Source organism: Colias philodice, chromosome 12 (assembly GCF_061535455.1).
Source record: "Colias philodice isolate Cphi_HAF_F1 chromosome 12, ilColPhil1 Martin Lab GWU primary, whole genome shotgun sequence".
Lineage (NCBI taxonomy): Eukaryota > Metazoa > Arthropoda > Insecta > Lepidoptera > Pieridae > Colias > Colias philodice.
In genome coordinates, this window is record NC_143097.1 from 9,530,129 (window position 1) to 9,550,636 (window position 20,508).

The 20,508-nt window shown below is 31.8% G+C and overlaps 2 protein-coding genes across 6 annotated transcripts in view; one reads left to right on the forward strand and one right to left on the reverse strand.

Annotated features, from left to right (window-relative positions):
* Positions 1-2,076: 2,076 nt before the first annotated feature.
* LOC149484227 (uncharacterized) lies at positions 2,077-12,662 on the forward strand. Of its 2 annotated transcripts, none has more exons than XM_089701779.1 (8): positions 2,077-2,265; positions 2,467-2,693; positions 4,017-4,134; positions 4,301-6,788; positions 7,234-7,499; positions 9,064-9,268; positions 12,420-12,496; positions 12,559-12,662. In XM_089701779.1, exons 2-7 carry the CDS (start codon positions 2,477-2,479, stop codon positions 12,486-12,488), a joined length of 3,363 nt encoding a protein of 1,120 aa, XP_089557905.1. In that variant the 5' UTR covers positions 2,077-2,265; positions 2,467-2,476; the 3' UTR covers positions 12,489-12,496; positions 12,559-12,662. The 2 variants fall into 2 exon arrangements, with proteins under 2 accessions (XP_089557905.1, XP_089557906.1); XM_089701780.1 differs by having other exon boundaries at positions 2,474-2,693.
* Positions 12,663-16,506: 3,844 nt separating this feature from the next.
* Abp1 (Actin binding protein 1) overlaps positions 16,507-20,508 on the reverse strand; it is a 175,582-nt gene continuing 171,580 nt past the window's right edge. For 3 of the 4 annotated variants that reach the window (XM_089701811.1, XM_089701807.1, XM_089701810.1), the window contains exons 4-9: positions 20,322-20,419; positions 19,922-19,998; positions 18,928-19,068; positions 17,748-18,457; positions 17,380-17,475; positions 16,507-17,023 (exon numbers count right to left, since the gene is read on the reverse strand). In XM_089701811.1, the coding sequence (XP_089557937.1) occupies positions 16,872-17,023; positions 17,380-17,475; positions 17,748-18,457; positions 18,928-19,068; positions 19,922-19,998; positions 20,322-20,419 (1,274 nt within the window). In that variant the 3' untranslated portion in view covers positions 16,507-16,871. The remainder of the gene's footprint in view (positions 17,024-17,379; positions 17,476-17,747; positions 18,458-18,927; positions 19,069-19,921; positions 19,999-20,321; positions 20,420-20,508) is intronic. The other variant, XM_089701808.1, reaches the window with a different exon arrangement.

Below are 20,508 nucleotides of genomic sequence, written 5' to 3' on the forward strand. Positions count from 1 at the left end.
CCGAACACTTCAAAGAATTTGCTCCCGTTGGAAATTTTACTTAAAGTTAATTTTTCAACAAATTAGACAAATGTTAACTAACGAAATTTTTTTGAACTTCCGTCCTTATTGCACATTAAAAAAAAATGTTTAAATAATTGTCGGTAAAATTTTTCACTTCGTGGAGACCTTCATATAAATATCCTTAACAAGATCGCGCCATAAAAGTTTAAAAAATTTTATTACTTTGTTTATAATAATTTTTTCAAGTTAAGTAATTTGAACAAAAAACTAGAAATTTCGAATTCGAAGTGAAAAATTTTACCGACAATTATTTAAACATTTTTTTTTTAATGTGCAATAAGGACGGAAGTTCAAAAAAATTTCGTTAGTTAACATTTGTCTAATTTGTTGAAAAATTAACTTTAAGTAAAATTTCCAACGGGAGCAAATTCTTTGAAGTGTTCGGAATACACCATAATTTTTTTAAATTTTTAAATTAATATTTAATACCTTAAAAAAAATAATTAGTGTGACGTGCTCGGTTTTGAAGCCGCGCGCGCTAACTAAAAATGCCGCGCGGAGGGCTATTTTCAGCGTTAAATTAAAATTATAAATAATGGAGATAGAATTCCGGGAGTCGGGAGATTTTCGTTGGAAATTTCCTCCTCTTTAAGAATCTTTTTTCAAAATTTCTGAAATGTTAATAATTTCGGAGTTATTAACAATAAACGAAATACCTACTTTTTTGAAACTTAATTTGCCTATAACTTTTGCAATTTTTTGTGTGCTAATAAACATTTCCGATACATTTTTCTAGACGTCATTCCGAATCAAATGAGCTATCGCACGTATTTTTAAGAGCCTTATCTCTAGTTTACGCCATTTTCAACTTATCAAGTAGACTACTAGTACGTCTTGCTAAAATACATTTATTAGATTTTGAAAGGTATGTACTAATATGTATTACCATAGACAAATATAAATTATATTCGTCCATGAAATTACTAAAACTATTAACTAATACTAGGTTGTAGTAGGTATTGATATAAATTTATTTAATTTATATTGTGTTAACATAAGTATATTATGTTATACAAATGACCGATATCAAAACTATTTAGTAAATAGCACATCTAAATAAACATTTTACTTTTCTTTTTTGAAGTTGTTTTTCTTTATCGTAGTTATTTTTAATGTACATGTACAACTATGATTTACATTTGATTTTTTTTAATTACACCTTTTTTTATCAACTGGCAATTTAGTTTAGTTTTCTCTAAAAATTTCTGGCAACACTCATGATGATATCGGAACGATTTTATCGGACAATGTGAAAGGGCAAATTGTATCCGATATCGGATATCGGCTATCGGCGTCCGATATCCGATATCGGATCGGACAATGTGAAAACGCTCTTATGAGGAATAAAATGCTAATTACGTTCCATTTTAAGATTTTTGTAGTTTATTTATTCATTTATTTCTCATGTAGATACATCGATTTTTTTGTATCGTATGATAAAAATTTAAATATATAACTAACTTTATCATAAATTTTAGTTTTCAAAAATCATAGCTACATATAAACCACAGAGCAAGTAATATATAGGATAAACCATAGAGCAAGATAAACTTGATGTTAATACTACGCCACAGAATACATAATAGTAGCTAAACGCTACAGAACGGACACTCTCCGCCTCCCGCCAAAATTAAACTTACCTCACCCCCGCGCGATCAGACATAAAATGGGCCATATTTTTCTGCAAGGACGATACGCAACGAAGATTGACAATATAATCAAATTGACTTGAAGTAATTTTATTATTTTGGATTTGTGATTATCGTTTTTCGTAGAATGGTGGTTAGATATTGTGCTGTTTAGGGATGTATTTCATCAGAAAAACGCGAATTTTTTTTTACGCTAGTCACAAATGTGCCAACCATAAAGCGTTAACACACACATTTGCAGTCTCTACAGTGTGACTGTCAAAACGATCATTTTCTCCCTAGAGTGTAGAGTATATTTGTTCTGTGATCATTTTGTATGGAGTGTCCGGGGTGTGACTACGCTTGAAAAGGAACGTGCAAAATTTAAAACTTGTAAGACAAACGGACTTCGTTGACTCTTGGTTGACTCGTTGTTTGTTTTAATTTTTGTTCGCTGTAAAAATAGTGAAAAGAAGAAAAAGAGTAGAAATATTAATAAAATGTGGATACTGAGTGAATTACTTTAATAAAGACGTTATTCACGGATTGGTTTAAAACAAACTTAATAACTCAAGTAAGTTATATTTTCTTTATACATTTTCTCTATATAAAATCGTGAATTAGAATGAAAATCTAATGTTTACATCTTATTTGTTTTGCTTATACTGTTTTCTCCGCATTGATATTATTCTAAACGACTTCAGAATATATTGAAATTCTATCTCACTGTAAGACTATAAAATATCAATTTTCAATTGTTGTTTCATTTTGTTAGTTTTTAGAAAATGTCGAACAAATCAAGAATACCATCGCCCGCGCGTTCCCACGGTGCCGTTACACCAAGGAGATATAATCCTAGAAAGAGCAGAAGTGTGGGATCTCCGGCATGTTCCATTGGCTCCACCAGACTGGCATCTGTTGTTAAAGATGTTATGGAGTTGTCACCCATGATTGGAAGAAGATCTGTTCTGAACGATTGCACAGATATTATTGCTCCTGGAAGTAAGTTCAAATAAAAAATACTTTCAATTGAAACTCCTATAAAGAATTTAAGCAAAATATAATCTGTCTCAATATACACTCATAAATAGTTTTAATAAATCAGCGCTGTTCAGGCGTTGAAGCCCGACAGCATGGCTGAGTCTGACCCGATTGCCATGTATTGATAAATTATTCTATATTTTATTTAATACTAGCGGTCCGCCCCGGCTTCGCCCGTGGTACATGTTTACGTTTTCTCTACATAAAAACCATCCTCGTACTTCAAGGAATATAATAAAAAAAGAATTATCGAAATTGGTTCAGCCGTTCTCGAGTTATGCGCTTACCAACACATTTTGCGATTCATTTTTATATATAAGATAAGTATCTAGTTGTTAACATGTGGCATTAAATATTTTTTCTTTCTTTCTTCTTCTTAATATGTTGGAAGTAGTCATAATAATAAAATATTATATGGAAAACTAGGTTACCGCCTGCGGCTTCGCCCGCTTTGTCTAAAACCTAATAAATTATATACTAAAACCTTCCTCTTGAATCACTCTATCTATTAAAAAAAACCGCATCACAATCCGTTGCGTAGTTTTAAAGATTTAAGCATACAAAGGGACATAGGGACTTTGTTGTTGCAAAAGCAACTTTGTTTTATACCATGTAGTGATTTGGGTGTTGCTTTCCCTGGCATTCTGTAATCATGTTTATAATAATGATGCGCTCTGACTTTTCACAGATGCACAATCACTTGTTCTGTTAATAAAACCTGCATTGAAACCTGTTATGTAATTTAAAAGATCTTAGTGTACATAGAGATAGGCTCCAGGAATCAACTTAATTTTTGATACTATGTAGCTTGTTATGTATGTTTGCATGTTTGTGTATCCAGATTATATAAATCTGGATTGTATTTTTTACACTGCTTAATTTCTAACTACAATTACTTATTGGGTTCAAGTAATTGAGCATAGCAAATTTGTCTATATACTATTAATTAAGATTTTGTCTGCATGTGAAACCATGGGACACAGGTAGTCTATTATACACTACATAATTTAAAACAAAGTTGCTGTTGATGTCTTTCTTTCTCTGTGTATACTTAAATCTTCAAAACCAAGTGATAGATATTGAAGCATTTTTTTAAGTAGATATAGCGATTCAAGGTTTAAGCATATAATTTGTCAAGTTTTAAACAAAGCGGACAGAGAGCTTAATAAAATACACTGTAATGTTAAAACACCAATTATAACTCAGGTTTAATATTTGACATTCATCAACATTCATATTGACAACCATAACCATATAGAATTAATGAAAAAATTCAATTCATAGGGAATAGTTGGTGGAAAAATTTGGATGAAAATTCAAGAGAAGTGCTGGATGTGCTGCAAAATAAAGAAATGGTTGATGCTTTTAACGTTCTTGAAGAATTTGATGTTGAAACATTGAGGTAAGGAATATTTTGTTATTATGATTTAGTAAATGCATTGTATTCAATGATAAAAAGGTCAAATTCATATCAAATAAGATTGCATGCAAATACACATAACTTAATGTTTGTCATAGTAAAGAAATATTTATGTAGTATTTCAACACATTCTTTATTATTATTTCAGCCAAGGAACAAAGACTTATTCAGTCGATCTCCAAAACAGCAGTGATGAAGAATCAATAAAAAGCATTGTTATGCCACATCGAAAGTTATTTGCAGGAAAGGAAAACCCTACACAAAAAAAGTTTCAAGACAGAATAATGAATAGAAGAGAAACGCTTAACTCAACTGAAACACAAAAGAGTAGGATAGAGTGGGATAAAGATTTAAGTATAACTCCAAAAAGTCTCTTCAAACGTCAGGAGAAAAGACCTCAACCAGTATTTCCAGCAGCTTTACTCAGTATTTCAAATAATAAGACAATAACAAATGACAAAACGTTACCACCAATGCAGCCGAAAAACCAAGGTCGACACTTATTTGGTAATAGACCTGTTACTAAACAGAAAAATATGTTCGTCGATTTCATTGTTTCCGACAGTGAAGAAGAAATCCCAGATATGCAACCGAAAATCTTTACATTAAGAAGGCAGTCTCTCCAAAAACGACGCGCAAGCTCAATTTCCAACATGAATTCACCAATACCAAGTCTAACTGATATAGAAATGGACTGGAAGCACTTGCCTTCTTCAACTATGATGGAAGATCAATTTGAAGATCAAACAACCCCGAAGAATCTTAGACGCAGCATTATATCGGGAAATGATGAAAAACAGAATTCCACTCAGGTTACTGTACATGAAAAACAACAGCAAAGAGAAAAAAATGATGACAAATTGATGGACATGGAAGATGAAGCTGATGTAACACTTACAAATAAATCTGTTAAGGAAACTTCTAGAACTCTTAACAAATCTAAAAACAGATCAAACTTTAGTCACCGTGTATCTAACAAGTCTTTAACGAAATCAAAACATGCTGAAAGTCATGATAATAAAAAAACACATAACAAAGAAAGGGAAGATAGTTTTAGGACTCAATTAAAATCTGTAGCAAAAGATCTGAATAAGAGTAAAAATAAACAAAATGTGAGCAAAGCTGCAGATACAATTGATGGTAAAAAATCAAGTGATGTTCAAAATAACGTAGAAATTAATGATATGAATGAAATTCAACAAGAATCAAGTGATGAAGAACTAGAAAATAGCCAACTTCGTTATGAAGAAGATGAAGCTAAAAGTGAAGATGTAGAAGACAATTCAAAAAATGCACAAAAACAAACCGACAAAAAATCAGTGACAATGAATGTCATAGATGGTAAATCAAGTCAAAATTTACACAAAACTTTACAAGATAATAATAGTAGTAAGACAAACAAAAATAATTCAAAAGCTGAACTCAACATATCAAAACGTAAAAATAGACAAACGGCGAATGATAGCAAGCGAGAAGGAAAACGTAAAACTATTGAAAAGAGTAATAAGAGTACAGGAAAACATACTGACCCTCCAGTTTCGAAGGAAAATATGGAAGCCATAAATATAAATGAAGCTGAGAAAGAACTAGAACAATATCAAAATAACGATAAAACCGACGAATCTCACCCCAGTGAAGAAATAGCTAATTCCATACATGAAACAATTATCACAAATAAAAACGAAACAGTAAAATCACTAGAATCAGTTCTCAATGAAAAATCGATCGGCAATATGTCAATAATAGAAGGACGCAATACGAGCGTGAGAAAAACAAAGAGTATAATACCTAAGAATCTGACTATACGTCCGAGTTTAGCTCCAACACGCGACAGTATAGAATTCTCAGACGGAAACAATTCAAGCGCCAATAACACTCATTGGGATTCACACAGAACAACTAGACATACTATGCGACAGACTTTCGGTAAAGATTTTACTCCGAGAAAGTCCTTACGAACTTTGATTATGGAGAAATCAGCAAAGCGTCAAACTTACTTGAACGATAATGAGGAAATTAGCAAAATGCCGCAAGCGAATTCCACAGAATATCCAGAATTTGAAAGTGTTGCTGAACATATGGAGGTGGGAGAAAGTATTGAGGAATCAGGCCATACAGAATCGAATCAGGAAGAACAATTCCATGTAGAATCGAACCATGCAGAATCACGCCTTGCAGAATCCACCCAAGAAGAATCAAAGCATGCGGAAACAGAGCACGAAGATTCGGAGCATGTGGAATCGGATCATGAAGGATCGGACCATGTGGAATCGGAGCATGAAGAATCGGAGCATGTGGAATCGGAGCATGAAGAATCGGACCATGTGGAATCGGAGCATGAAGAATCGGAACATGCAGAATCAGAGAATGAAGTATCGGAGCAAGAAGTGTTAGACCATGACGTATCAAACCATTTAGAATCCACCAATGAAGTATCAGACCGTGCAGAATCAGACCATGCCGTATCAGAAGATGCAGAATCAGACCACGAAGAAACGGAACAAGAAGTATCAGACCATGTTATATCAGACCGTGAAGTATCGGAGCATGAAATATCAAAACGTACGCGTCAGACCACATTAGAAGCATATTTGCAAAAGATTAAATTGGAGAAAATCGAGAAGAAACGGAAATTGGTAAGGTTTGACTTAAAATATACTTTTCTAAGTCTGTAAATATTAAACTTACAGGCTTATCACCTAAATTTGGTCGAGTGCAGTCCATTTTGGTTAAAAAACCTACTAATATTATAAATGCGAAAGTTTGTGTGTGTGTTTGTTACTCTTCCACGCAAATTCTACTGAACCGATTACAATGACATTTAGCACACATATAGAGGGTAACTTGGATTAACACATAGGATAGGTTTTATCCCGGAAATCCCACGGGAACGGGAACTATGCGGGTTTTTCTTTGAAAACGCAGGCGAAGCCGCGGGCGGAAAGCTGGTACATAACAAATTTTCTATTCACTCCAACCAATGACTTATTTGGACTTTAAACTAGACGTATTTCTGCTTTCAAATATTTGCGTCACTAGTAAAAAAAGTTTTGCTTTTCATAATTTATTCTTCACCTGCAGGACGAAGAAATAACGAATTCACTCAAAAGGCAGTTTGAAAATGCGCACATATTCAAAGTTCCACTAAAACCTGCTATAAAAAGAATACAAAAGACAAATACTAAACCCAAAAAATATGTAAGAAAACCTGCAATTCCTTTGGCTGTGTTACCAGACGAGATTTTAGAAGATTTGAAATATAAACCTCCAAAGAGATATCAACCCAGAAACGCATCATGGGCCACTAAAAGATTGTACAAGTTTCTGGAAACTAAGTTGGAGCCGAAGTAAGTATTTTTAAACATCTATGTGAAAATCTATGCTAGTAATGATATCAGCAAATTCGAATCAAGTCTTTACAAGCAAAATCTGCCTATTTGCCATTGAGGTATTATTATAGAGAGGACACCACGAACAAAATCTGTGCAACAAGCGCGGCGGCGCGGGGTAGCTAGTGAGTCATACATTTTGTAGATATTCTGCCTCTTATTACTTATGAATTAAAACCAATCAATGTAACAAATAAATATTGTTTATCTTATTAAAAAAATATGAATAAAATTATCAATTAAAACCATAGAAATCTAAATAACAAGACACATAGAAATGCTATAATGTCATAATTCGTATGAAAACCGCTGTCGCCAAAATCAACACATTCAAACCGAAAGCTAAACAGTACACACATGTAAACTATGCCTTTTATTGGACAGCTTGATTTTAGTGAAAACTAACTTAACTATTAAATTAAGCTTTTGAATATGTATCCTAACGCACGAATTTACGGTTTATTTTAGAATAACATCCCTAAGTATATGAGACTTTTTGCTCCAATACGAACAAACGTGATAATAAGAATGGTCGACTGTGTCATTCATTGTTATTTCGATTACTATGGTGACACTCGTAATACTTGTTAATATTCTATAATTTTAAGGAAAAACGGCATTATTTCTAAAAAAAAATATTTTCCGATGAAATATTATTCCTTTATAAGTATAATTACAACTTGTGGAAGAATTTCCGCAATGGGAATTGCTGAAACACACCATGTATACACTCATACGTCTCCAGAGCAACTGAACAGTGACGAATGCACTGGTGATGTGAAAATCACCTGAGTGGCGACAAGGTCACGCACGCTTACGACTTCTAGTGTCTTGTTATTTAGATTTCTATGATTAAAACCAATCAATGTAACAAAAAAAATGGTTGACTCTAACTCATGTTACAAATAGTTTAGTAGCGATGCCCTCTCTAGTACATAGTACATGGTAACTCAATGCTATTTGCATCTTAGACCTGCAGGAATAGCAATAAGTTTACACTGAATCTATCGTTAAATTAGATTTTATATAGTCTATTGAAGGATTTAAAGACACTTATATCTACACAATTATTGTCTGTGTGTATTTTTCTTTAATAACTGTTATGCTCATCTTGAATTAAGACGAGTATCAGCTATGCTGTATACTCAATACCATTTTACTTATGAATTACTAGCTGTGCCCCGTGGTTTTACCCGCATTGCTCCGCTCCTGTTGGTCTTAGCGTGATGATATAAAAAAGCCTTGTCGATAAATGAGCTATCTAACACTGAAAGAATTTTTCAAATAGGTCCTACTGGACCTACTGAGAGACTACTGTTTCTGAGATTAGCGCGTTCAAACAAAGAAACGTTTTAGTATAGATTATTTTAAACAAAGCTAAGAATTTATTTTTTTCGTATATAATATTTTGTTACTGTACAAAAATTTACATAACTTGTTTAGTATGTACTTTATTAATAATAACGAAATTTATTTACATTCCTTTCTTATCAATTGTTAATTTATGTATTTTTCCTTCCAGATACGATTACAAATCCCGAGTTCGCGCGGAAAAATTAGTAGAAATGATATACAACTTCACTCGCGATATAAAACGTTTGGAAGTCGCGCCGCAACATTCTGTAGATGCGCTCAAATATGAAATGGCGCGACTCAATATTGTTAACACGCATTTTAAATTCTATGAGTTTATTAAAGCCTATATGCCAAGGGAGGTGCGGATTAAGGTGAGATTTATTATTATTATTTAGGACTTATTTTAATGGAAATAAAACAGGGTGTAATCGTTAAGTGTGCACAGGCGATTATTCCGTAACTATTGCAGATATCAAAAACTTTAAACTGATATAAAAAGTACTTAACCTAATGAGTAAAATGACAATAATAACTTTTTAAAAATAAAACGAGAAATATCCAAAAAATTTACATCAAACATTTAATATGAAATATGACTAAGTATTCTAAACATATTTTAATATGAAAGATTTTACTTATTTATTGGATTTTGTGCATTCATTACTTCGCAAATTTTAATGAAAGTTTATTTAGAAACTGTAAATAGAGCTCGATATGGAATACAATGGTATTTCAGAACAAGGATGTAATTTCGAACATTTGCTTTGAACACACAATGTATGAGAGCGTTTCATGTAACATTTTCGGGTATTTCTCGTTTTATTTTTAAAAAGTCATTATTGTCATTTTACTCATTAGGGAGCGTCCATAAATTACGTGAGGAGTTTTTGTCCATTTTTTGACCCTCCCTCCCCCTCTGGTGAGATATCATGAGATTTTATTGAACCCCCTCCCCAATCCCCCAATCTCACGTGAGATTTTTCAAAATGTGGGTTTCTTATGTTTCTTATTATTTGTCTGTTATCATCTTATTATTAGTTTGTTTATTGTTATTTGATTTATATTATTTGTCATTGTTAAAAGGAAAAAAAATGCTTCGTGCTTTTGTTAACGACTAGTTAAAAATAGTAATTAATATTGCTGAAAGTTATAATAAGGCCGATTTTTCAATGCTTGGATAAAACTTATCCGTCCAATAAAGTATTACACGATAATATTAAAATGTCACGTAAACTGTCAAATACGGGCAATTAGAATAAGTTTTTAAAATGGTAGTTTTATACATTAGGTATTCGACGAACAAGGCCCAAAGTAACAATAGAATATTTAAATCTTAACCGTAACATCAAAATCTTAAGCATGTTATTTGGATTAAATGGACCAAAATAGTATAATTTATTTTGTTTCAATTAGAAAAAAATTGCATGATATTTGCCGACACCCCCCCTCTCCCCAACGTAAGGTTAGATGAGATTTTACTCGACCCCCTCCCCCCCTAAAACAACTCACTTAATTTATGGACGCCCCCTTAGGTCAAGTACTTTTAATATCAGTTTAAAGTTTTTTGATATCTGTAATAGTTGCGGAATAATCGCCTGTGCACACTTAACGATTACACCCTGTATATATCTATCTATATTTATAAAAGAAATTTCTTTCCAATTGGTCTATTTAAATTGTACTGCTGAATACCAAATTCTATTTTTGTTTATCTATATTGTTCGGTACCTAAATACGTATTCAGCCATAATCTTCACTAATATTATAAATCTGAAGAGTTTGTTTGTTTGAACACGCTAATCTCGGGAACTACTGGTCCGATTTGAAAAATTATTTCGGTGTTAGATAGCCCATTTATCGAGGAATGCTATTTATCATCTCGCTAAGACCAACAGGAGCCGAGCACTGCGGGTAAAACCGCGAAGCACAGCTATTATTATAATATATCTCTATGTAAATGTAATCTTGACCAAAACCGTGAAAAAACAATCGTGAAAGGATAGCAAACATTCATCCATCACACCCTACTCACTAACTTTCCCGTTTATAATAGTAGTGGGACTCTTCAAACAAAACCTTGAGAATTTAAAACATTATTGAAATTATAATATTAAAGTGAAACTTTTATTACATCGTCTCAAACTTTTTGGTCTGTGTAGCGCATGTCGCGTGTATCGCGGCTGCCGAGTAGGTATACCTACTCGGCAGCCGACCGTCACGCGACATGCGCTACACAAAGCAGTGTTCGGAACCGTTCGAACAGTTTCACCACAGCAGTTTCACTTTTACCGTGGTTTCATAAAACCACACAACATTATTTTTTTTTCAATTCAAGGCTTTGTAGGCGATAAATTCGCTCATATACCTAATATTATTAGCTTACCGCCCGCGGCTTCGCCCGCTTTGTCTAAAACCTAATAAATTATATACAAAAACCTTCCTCTTGAATCACTCTATCTATTAAAAAAACCGCATCAAAATCCGTTGCATAGTTTTAAAGATTTAAGCATACAAAGGGTCATAGGGACAGAGAAAGCGACTTTGTTTTATACTATGTAGTGATACAACATACTCATTAAAAATTATATAAAACTAGCTGTGCCCCGCAGTACTCCACTCCTGTTGGTCTTAGCGTGATAATATATAGCCTATAGCCTATATAAATGGGCTATCTAATACCGAAAGAATTTTTCAAATCAGACCAGTAGTTCAGATTTATTATATTAGTATAGGATATAGATTATTATTAAGCTAAAGATAGTTTTTCTTATAAAAAGAGCTTTTTAAGCTCCTAATATGTTCATGTTAGGAGCAAAAATGTTTCAAAATTGTGGTTAAATGTTCTTTTTCAGAGCAATCCAAATTAAATTGGTCAGCTTTTATATACAATGGAACACATTTTTATCTTATGAATGAATGAATGAATCAATGAATGAAAATACTTTATTGTACACCTTATAGAATACATTTTACAAACTTAAAAATACAATATAACAATGTACAGTAGGCGGCCTTATCGCTGGCAGCGATCTCTCCAGGCAACCCAGAAAAGACGAGGAAAATAAATGAGTCAATAACATGGTGGTGCAAAATAAATAAAAGTGCCAGAATAATAATTTTATTATATATATACTATACCTACATATATGCAGCTTACATTATTATATATACACTAGCTTCCGCCCGCGACTCCGTCCGCGCGGAAAAATTAAGATTTATTTATTTCTACGTATTTTTTCCGGGATAAAAAGTATTCTATTTTATGCCCAGGATAATAAGGTATAACTATACCAAGTTTCATCGAAATCGAACCGTTAGTTTTTACGTGATGCCTTCACATACAGACAGACAGACAAAAATTTTTTTAATCACATATTTGGGTTTGGTATCGATCCAGTAACACCCCCTGCTATTTATTTTTTCAATATTTTCAATGTACAGAATTGACCCTTCTACAGATTTATTATATGTATAGATACACAAATAATTTTCTCATAATTAATATATTATTTTCTTTTACAGGTGGTACCATGCATATCAAATAAGATACCATTGCCGAAGCCGAATGTATTTGCGCCCATTATTCAATAGACTTTACCTGAAACTAAAACACAAATCTTAATAAAATAATTCTTCAAACTCAAATAAATGAGTTTGAGTTTGAAGAATTATTTTATTAAGATTTGTGTTTTAGTTTTGTTCCAATCATTTGATATCTGTGTTGCGTAATTTTATGAATAATGATAATAAATAATTTAAAATTTAGATTGTGTTTTATTTAACTTATTTTACAAATGGCTAAAAATACCATTGGTTATGTATTAAAGAATAGATAGCATAGGCATTCTATTGATATTTATGCAACTTAAGTAATAAGCAATAGTTGTTAAAATATCAAACTTAAACTTTATATAAATTATCCACTTAATAGTGAATCTTTTAAAATCATGTCAATTTTACATAATATGTACATATACATATCCAGTAAATAAAGCCTTTTTTTGGGTTAACCTGGCACTAAATTCGATCTAACTTCTATAATAAAACAAAGCTGATGAGTTTCTATATGATACCGCTAATTTCATGAACTTCTGGATCAATTTTGATAATTTTTCTAAGATTTATTAATATTAATTTACCTACGTGTTCCACAAGTATAAAATTCTCTCGTATAGTCATGTAGTATTCTTCTTGGAAAAGGATTTAATTTTGTGTATATTTGATATGTCTGCGCATCAGTCGCATTATTTTTAACCCCTATGTTGTGTTCTACATTACATACCTATACCCAATCAGGTGGTCATATGAAGTACTTATAACAAAATAATAATGACTGTTTATTGTGTTAAGGTTCAAATTAGCTCAACAGAGGGATATTGAAGAAAAATACGTGTATGTATTCACTTTGCCTGTTTATTTCACACTTATTCATCGTATCTATGACTATCAATACACAACAAAAATTCAATTAATGTAAAATTCTCCCGAACAATGACCAAAACTCAAAATCTCGTAATCTGATATTAGCACTCATTCACCATCGAAAATATCCACAACACATTCAAATAAATTCTCTAGTTCAGGAAATGGATGAGGGTAAATAATGAAAAGCAAGTTATCATTTAAACTAGGATTTATTTCGAAAATAGGATACAAATGTACACTATGCACTATGTTAAAATACGATGGAGCACCATACACACTTGAAATTATAAGGTCGGGGTTACATAAGTGTACGTTGTGTTCACAGCGGTGCAAAAACGCCTTTATAATCAAAAACTAAATTGTAAATGCAACATTGAGTATAAAATAAAGAATACATTAAAATATCTTACAATTTGTGACTTATTATAATGATTTAATTATTAGATAATATTAAAGAATATTGACAAAAATCAATGATAACATAAAAATAAGTTTACAAGTAATCAAAATATAATAAGAATAGATTGCAATTAAAAATAAAATTACATAATATAATCCAAGTTATTTATGATAAAACTTTCATTAAAATTATATACAATACAGAATACATGCAATACTTTACTTTATCGGTTCACAACTTGTCAAAAGCTTTTCGATAATAATTGTAATTACTTACCACAATAATAGAGTGTCTTAGTAATTTTTATTAGTTACATATTCCAAAAATTTCTACACATTACTTGGGATTACACGAACGTACAAAGGGTATAAAATTGGGTACAAATTGCTTTGGCACTACTAAGACACAATTTTGAGTACAATATTTACCTACAACTTTAAATACATACAATTCAGTATAAGACATTGACTTACAAAATTAAAAATTAAATAAAATCTTAAATCTAGTTTCCAAAAAGTCATTAACTAAATTTGACTAAGACAAATACCGACAAGAGTCAGTCTTTTATTTATATAAATAAGCATTAGGCTCTTTTATTGCAGCAAAAGTGCTGAAACGAATGTCGTATTCCTCAGTCGGTATCAGTGCAACATGGCAGTAACATAAATTCATTAGGAAATTAAGTCGAATAACGCATGTTCATCGCGAATCAAAAACATTTGTTAAATATTTGAAACCCAAATAAAATTTAAGTAACTACCTATGTAGTTATGTTCGTGAGTGAAGTTTGACATAAAGTTAGGGCGTTTGTCCACTACAAGGAATTTTACGGTCCGGCATTCCGATTTTTTACGGTCCGGTATGGCACGCCATTAATCTATATACTAGCTTGTGCACTATACGTAATTTTACTGTCCGACATTTTACTTTTCCCTATTCCGGATGGTTTTTTGTGTCTACGAGTCGCTGTAGGTATAATTGTTTTCGAATGCCCACTTGCTTGGATTTTACTGTTTTTACTGCATATGCCAATTGAAAGCAAGCTCTTGTTTTACTTTCTTTTAGTTGGCAATGAGATTTGAGAAGTCGGTATTGTTATTTTATATACATTGACCAAGCATTGACCTATAATTATTATCTAAGTAAGTGTTGGTAAGTTAAAGTTCAAGTGGGAATAGCTTTAGCTCCTCGTCACCGATTAAAATAAATAAGTGAAACACGCATTTTAAATCTCTTACGGAACTTTACTTTTTATTATAACGAAGTAATATAATATTTCACCTTCTATATTTTTAATCGTTTCTTGTAAAATGCAAAAACAATCATTTATGATAGCATTATACCGCCAAACTTCCTTGAACTGTACCGCACTGATCCGAGTAAAGACGGACAGGTGCACAAGCAATTCATCGGTTTTTTCATGCCACACCGGACCGTAAAAAATCGGAATGCCGGACAGTAAAATTCCTTGTAGTGCACAAGCGCCCTTATTATGTTATTATATTATTTAAATCTTGTACCAATTACCAAATATATTACATTGGGTTCAGCTATTAAAAAATGTTGTTATGTATTTTTCCTTTAGTAAGTATATTGAAGTTCTATTGTAATGAGAAATAAATATTAATGCCAATAAGTTTAGAAAATTTAACTGAAAAAAGAAACCAAGCATTCATTTATATGATGCTTTTATACCAAACATCAAAATTTTTTGTTGTAATTATTAATATACAATGTAATATTGATATGAAAGTTTATTTCAAAATAATTAAAATGGAATACCTATACTTACAATTTTAAATTCATATGGAAGAATTTAAATAAAACATTCTACAACTATAGATAAAACTTAACATAGTAATCACAATATACATAGATAAAAATAAACTTGTCTTTACTTATAACTGTTTACTATATTGTTGTTAGGAATATTATTATTATTGCATATAAAATAGCACTCAGCGTTTCGGGATTATGGATTTAAATGCCTGCAATTAAAATAAGCTTTGTGGAATAGATACATTTAATAATTTACAAAATAATAGATTTATATCGTACGAATGTTTTTATCGACCATTATGTAATAATATGATGAATGTAAATTTATAAGTTTAATGTTTAATCCCCTTATTTATAAAGATTAAAATGGATAATAATATATTATGTATACTAAGAATATGAACGAATAACGTGTACGTGTATTGGGTACGAAGTAATTGGAGAAAATTTATATAAAAATTAGACCTTTATAAAAAAACCATATGCTAATTATTTTGCGTAGTTGGAGATGTTAACCTCTAAGGTAATCTATGGTTATACTATTAATAAATTATTGTGACATAGTAAAATGCAATTGTATCTATTAAATCACCTTTTATCAGTAATTCTATCTATTATTGGTACATACTATTGTTTCTTTATTTATTAAAATGACAAAAATAATGTCTTCTACTAACAGTGACTATACTAAAAGTTGATTTTAGAAAGATTGAAAAGTTAAAATCTGTTATGTTTTAAAATTAATTTGTCTTTTAATACTTTCCTCTACTCTATCAAGATTCGGGTGCAAAATCTTGTGTGTGAATCATTGGTGTGAATCTAAAATGTTGGCCATAATTTAAACCACATGTTGAATCAAATTACATTTATCTAGCAAGTATACACCCCAATAAACCGTTTTTCTAGATATAATATAATCTATACCCTTCCTCCTTGTGACGGATACATTTTCCAAGATTATTAGATGTTAAGAATTTGTATACTTACTTCTTACTTACTTAAATATGAGATGTTTTACATTTATATCAGAAAGAGTAAAAGGTGTTGGATATAAAGATAGGAAAAATAGGGATATGATTCTTTGGGTATCATTTTTTATCGTTTTGGAAATGCGATGTAAATTGTAATGTTAAAAAATAAAATAAAAATTATATTTAAAAACGGAAACGGAAAAAAATTCGGATATCACAAAATCTGAATGAATGGATTGAAATTTCAAAATGATATTTTTTTTATGGCAACTCCATGCAATTGGCGGGAAAGAATCTAAAACGTCACAGCTGTCACTAGCCTGTAATGAATGAAAAAAAAAAGAATAATTTGAAAAAGGAATAAGGAAAGACAGGATAGGATTTGATTTGTTTTTTTATTTAGCGTGGACTGCAGGGTAGCAGTTCGACGTAGTTGGCGGGAAACAGGCCGAAGACGCCATGCGGCCCGAGCCCTTGCCACCAGCCCGCGTCTATTTGTTCGATGTGCGTGATTATGTCGCCCGGATCGAATGTTATCTCTGATTCGTCCGCTGCAATAAAACAATTATTATTAATTTACATGAATTAACAAAAAATATACATATTTTTATTCAACGAAAAGTTTGTAATCGATTTATTACTATGATATTATTTTTATGGTATTATAATTATAGAAAAAAAAAGTCGGATGTTTTGAAAAATATACATAAGTGAAGTCCCATGTCCCCGAGTGGGGTAAGGGGCAGATGCATTATGTATAGAAAAATATACATAATACATATCAAATAGAGATTTGCATGTTAATATTTTTACATATTTTTTAAATTACGTGTTTACCGGAATTCCGAACAGTGTACTTGAGAAATAGCATAATAAACAAAATGACTTAATTTTAATTTAAAATTACCTGCTTGATAGTCATACAAAGCTCTTGCAGTCAGTCCCGGATCGTCATCCAAATCTTCGTAAATCGAACTCTCTTCCAGTGTCTCGGGAGATACATCTGTATTTACATTAAGAAAATTATATATTATTAGAGACACACCTCATATTATTTTACTTTTATACTTACATTTTTAAATCTATTTTATAAAGAGTACTTTCGACTTTTTTTTTTGCTCAATACCACAACTAATTGCCCGTTAAAATGAAATAATTTTAAATCAATTACTATAAATCAACCGTCAGAGCCATAGTTTCTAATACTTGTTTCCATGGCTATGAAAGTACCAACCATAAATAAATTACAATTAAACAGATCTTTAAAACCCTCACCTTCATGTGTATTCCCGTTCTCTTTTTTATAATTAACATTCTCTATGACCGTGTTCTGTCTACTGAGTTCCGGGTCATTATTCTTACTGTACGGCGACCGTTTTATCGTACTAAATTTATTATCAGAGTCATCGTCATCATTTTCATTCGAACTCGAGTAAGACGCGTCGAAAATATCATTTTCCAGAATATTCTGTTTAATCATCGGCTCACATTGCTTCAAGTCCCTATAGTCTTGATATTCCGTGTAATTAATAGCGCTGAAAGAACTTGGCTCGTTTTCAGTACTGGGACTTAGATCTACAGACGGATCTATAATTGGTTCGTATTGTATCTGTGACGGAGTCTCTAAGCTCATTTTGATCTTGTCTATGTTCTTTAGCGGGCTTGTCTTTGGTTGTTCTTCTTCTTGCAGTGTTTTTGCGTTTTCGTTGTCTATGGTTGGAAGTTTGCCTGTGGGCGGTGGCAGCGTGTCTATGGTTGGTTCTGTGTTTATGGTTGGTTCTGTGTCTATGGCGGATGCTATTTTGTCTATGGTTGGTTCTGTGTTTATGGTTGGTGCTGTGTCTATGGCGGGTGCTATTTTGTCTATGGTTGGAGATTTGACGTGCACAGGTGATGAGGGCTGTGAAGTGTTTTGTGAGAAAGCGTTTATACGCTGCGCTATCACCGAGCTTCTGATCGGTTTTTCTGGTGTGTTAGATGATGATCTGTAAGGATAAGGCTTTCTATAATAATAAATTCAAATTATGGAATTTTGAAAATAAACACCAAGATTATTAAAACACCAAGATTACATACCAAAACCAAATTCGCTTTTATATTACTGTTATTACTATACGAATAGTATAAAAGTTTTATACTAATTAATAATTCAGCTTCCATTTGATTTATCAAGTTTGTAAAGAGATTTCATTAATACAGTGGCAAGCAAATTTTGTTATAATGTTACTTTGAGTATTCTTTCCATCTACAGTATTATCACATTCCCTTTAAGGGCCGAATTCGTCGAATAATGTATAAAACTACCATTTTAAAAACGTATTCTAATTGCCCGTATTTGACAGTTTACGTGACATTTTAATATTATCGTGTAATACTTTATTGGACAGATAAGTTTCATCCAAGCATTGAAAACTCGGCCCTTAGTGATATAACAAAATTAGTTTACTGTACTCGCCTGTGAATCTGCCCTTGCGCCAAGTTCCTCTGGAACAGGGCTCTCGCGGTCGCTGTGGAGGCTCCGATCAGTTCACGAGCCTCCGCTGACCGCTCGTGGGCCTTCGCCCCCGTTCTCTCTGGGCGAGTGCTGGAATTCACACTGCGTAATGTTATAGTATGAATGAATGAATGAAAACGCTTTATTGTAACACCCTTACAAACAGGAAAAAGGCATACATATACAGAATAGAGACATGCACAAATGGCGGCCTTATGGCTTTAGTAGCCATCTCTTCCAGGCAAACACAAGATAAAAAACATAAAATCATGACAGAATGTGGTGGTTTAGCTGTATTAGATTAATAATTCAAAAAACAATATGTACATAAACATACAGATACATAAGTGCATAAATTAAATAAATATCATATTAAAAATATATACCTAAATACAATAAGTTATCACTTTTTAATGTAATGTTTATTCAGTAAACGTGGTAAGTCAATGCGATGCAAAAAATAGATCTTGCGGCGTCAAACTTGTCAAACAAATAAATAATCTAAATTAAGGAAATTAATTAAAATAAGGCAATGTATACATTTAAATTACGTGATTGGTGTCAAGAAAGTGACTAAAAGTGTGAAGGAATAATTATTTTTGTATAGCATTTTATACTCATACATACAATAAAAAGAAAACTAGCGTCTGCCTTACATAAAAAAGGCTCAGCTCAATATACTTAAAGTATTAGGAACTTGATGAATTTTGCATTCATCACGTCATTGATATCCACCTAATAATATACGCATATAAACTTGTGTAATATCCTCATAAAATATTTTATATCGCATACAAAACATAAAATACTAATTTCACACACACAGACAGGATATTTGATGCAAAGGGCGGCTTTATTGCTTCAAGCAATTTCTTCCAAGCAACCCGAGCAACCAATGTTTTAAAAAAAATAAAATAATCATCATAATTTAAGAAGTAATTTATAAAATACATACAGTTGTTCCGCTTGGTCCCGTTTCGCGGCTTCCCTCTCGTCTCGTTTCCTAACTTCTTCTTCCGCTTTCCTCTTTTCCTGTAAAAAAAATGTTAAAAAAATAAAGCTAATATAATATCAATGTTTCCTTTAACAAGGATAAAGCCTGTTAAAAGAAACATTGATATTATATCAAAAAGTTCTTAAAAAAATTTATGCGTGTACTAGAGTACACACGTAAGAAGTGAAACTTCTTTATGACCTTAAAAATGTCACGAGTATGGCGTAACGCAAAAATGTCACACGTACGGCGTAACGCAAAAATGTTACACTAAATTTTTGTCCAACCCCGATAAAGAAGTTTCACTTCAAAAATAACCAAGCAAAAAGGTACTTAATATAAAATAATAAATAATTCAGACCTCTTCTCTCCTCTTTCTTTCCGCTTCAATTCGCTTCTTCTCTTCTTGTTCTTCTTTCAACCAAAATTGGTCCCTTTCTTTTGAGTTTATTTCTTGAACTGTAAAAAAATATTTAAACATCAACAATTATGATTGTAAATTTAATTTACAATTTATTTCTATGAATAAACCATTTCAGGATCAATAA

Excerpts from the sequence above, each read along its gene's own strand:
- LOC149484227 (XM_089701779.1), top strand. The coding sequence starts at position 2,477 with ATGTCGAACAAATCAAGAATACCATCGCCCGCGCGTTCCCACGGTGCC. Across the intron at positions 7,500-9,063 it reads GAAACTAAGTTGGAGCCGAA|ATACGATTACAAATCCCGAG; the intron begins GTAAGTATTTTT and ends TTTTCCTTCCAG. Across the intron at positions 9,269-12,419 it reads CAAGGGAGGTGCGGATTAAG|GTGGTACCATGCATATCAAA; the intron begins GTGAGATTTATT and ends TTTCTTTTACAG.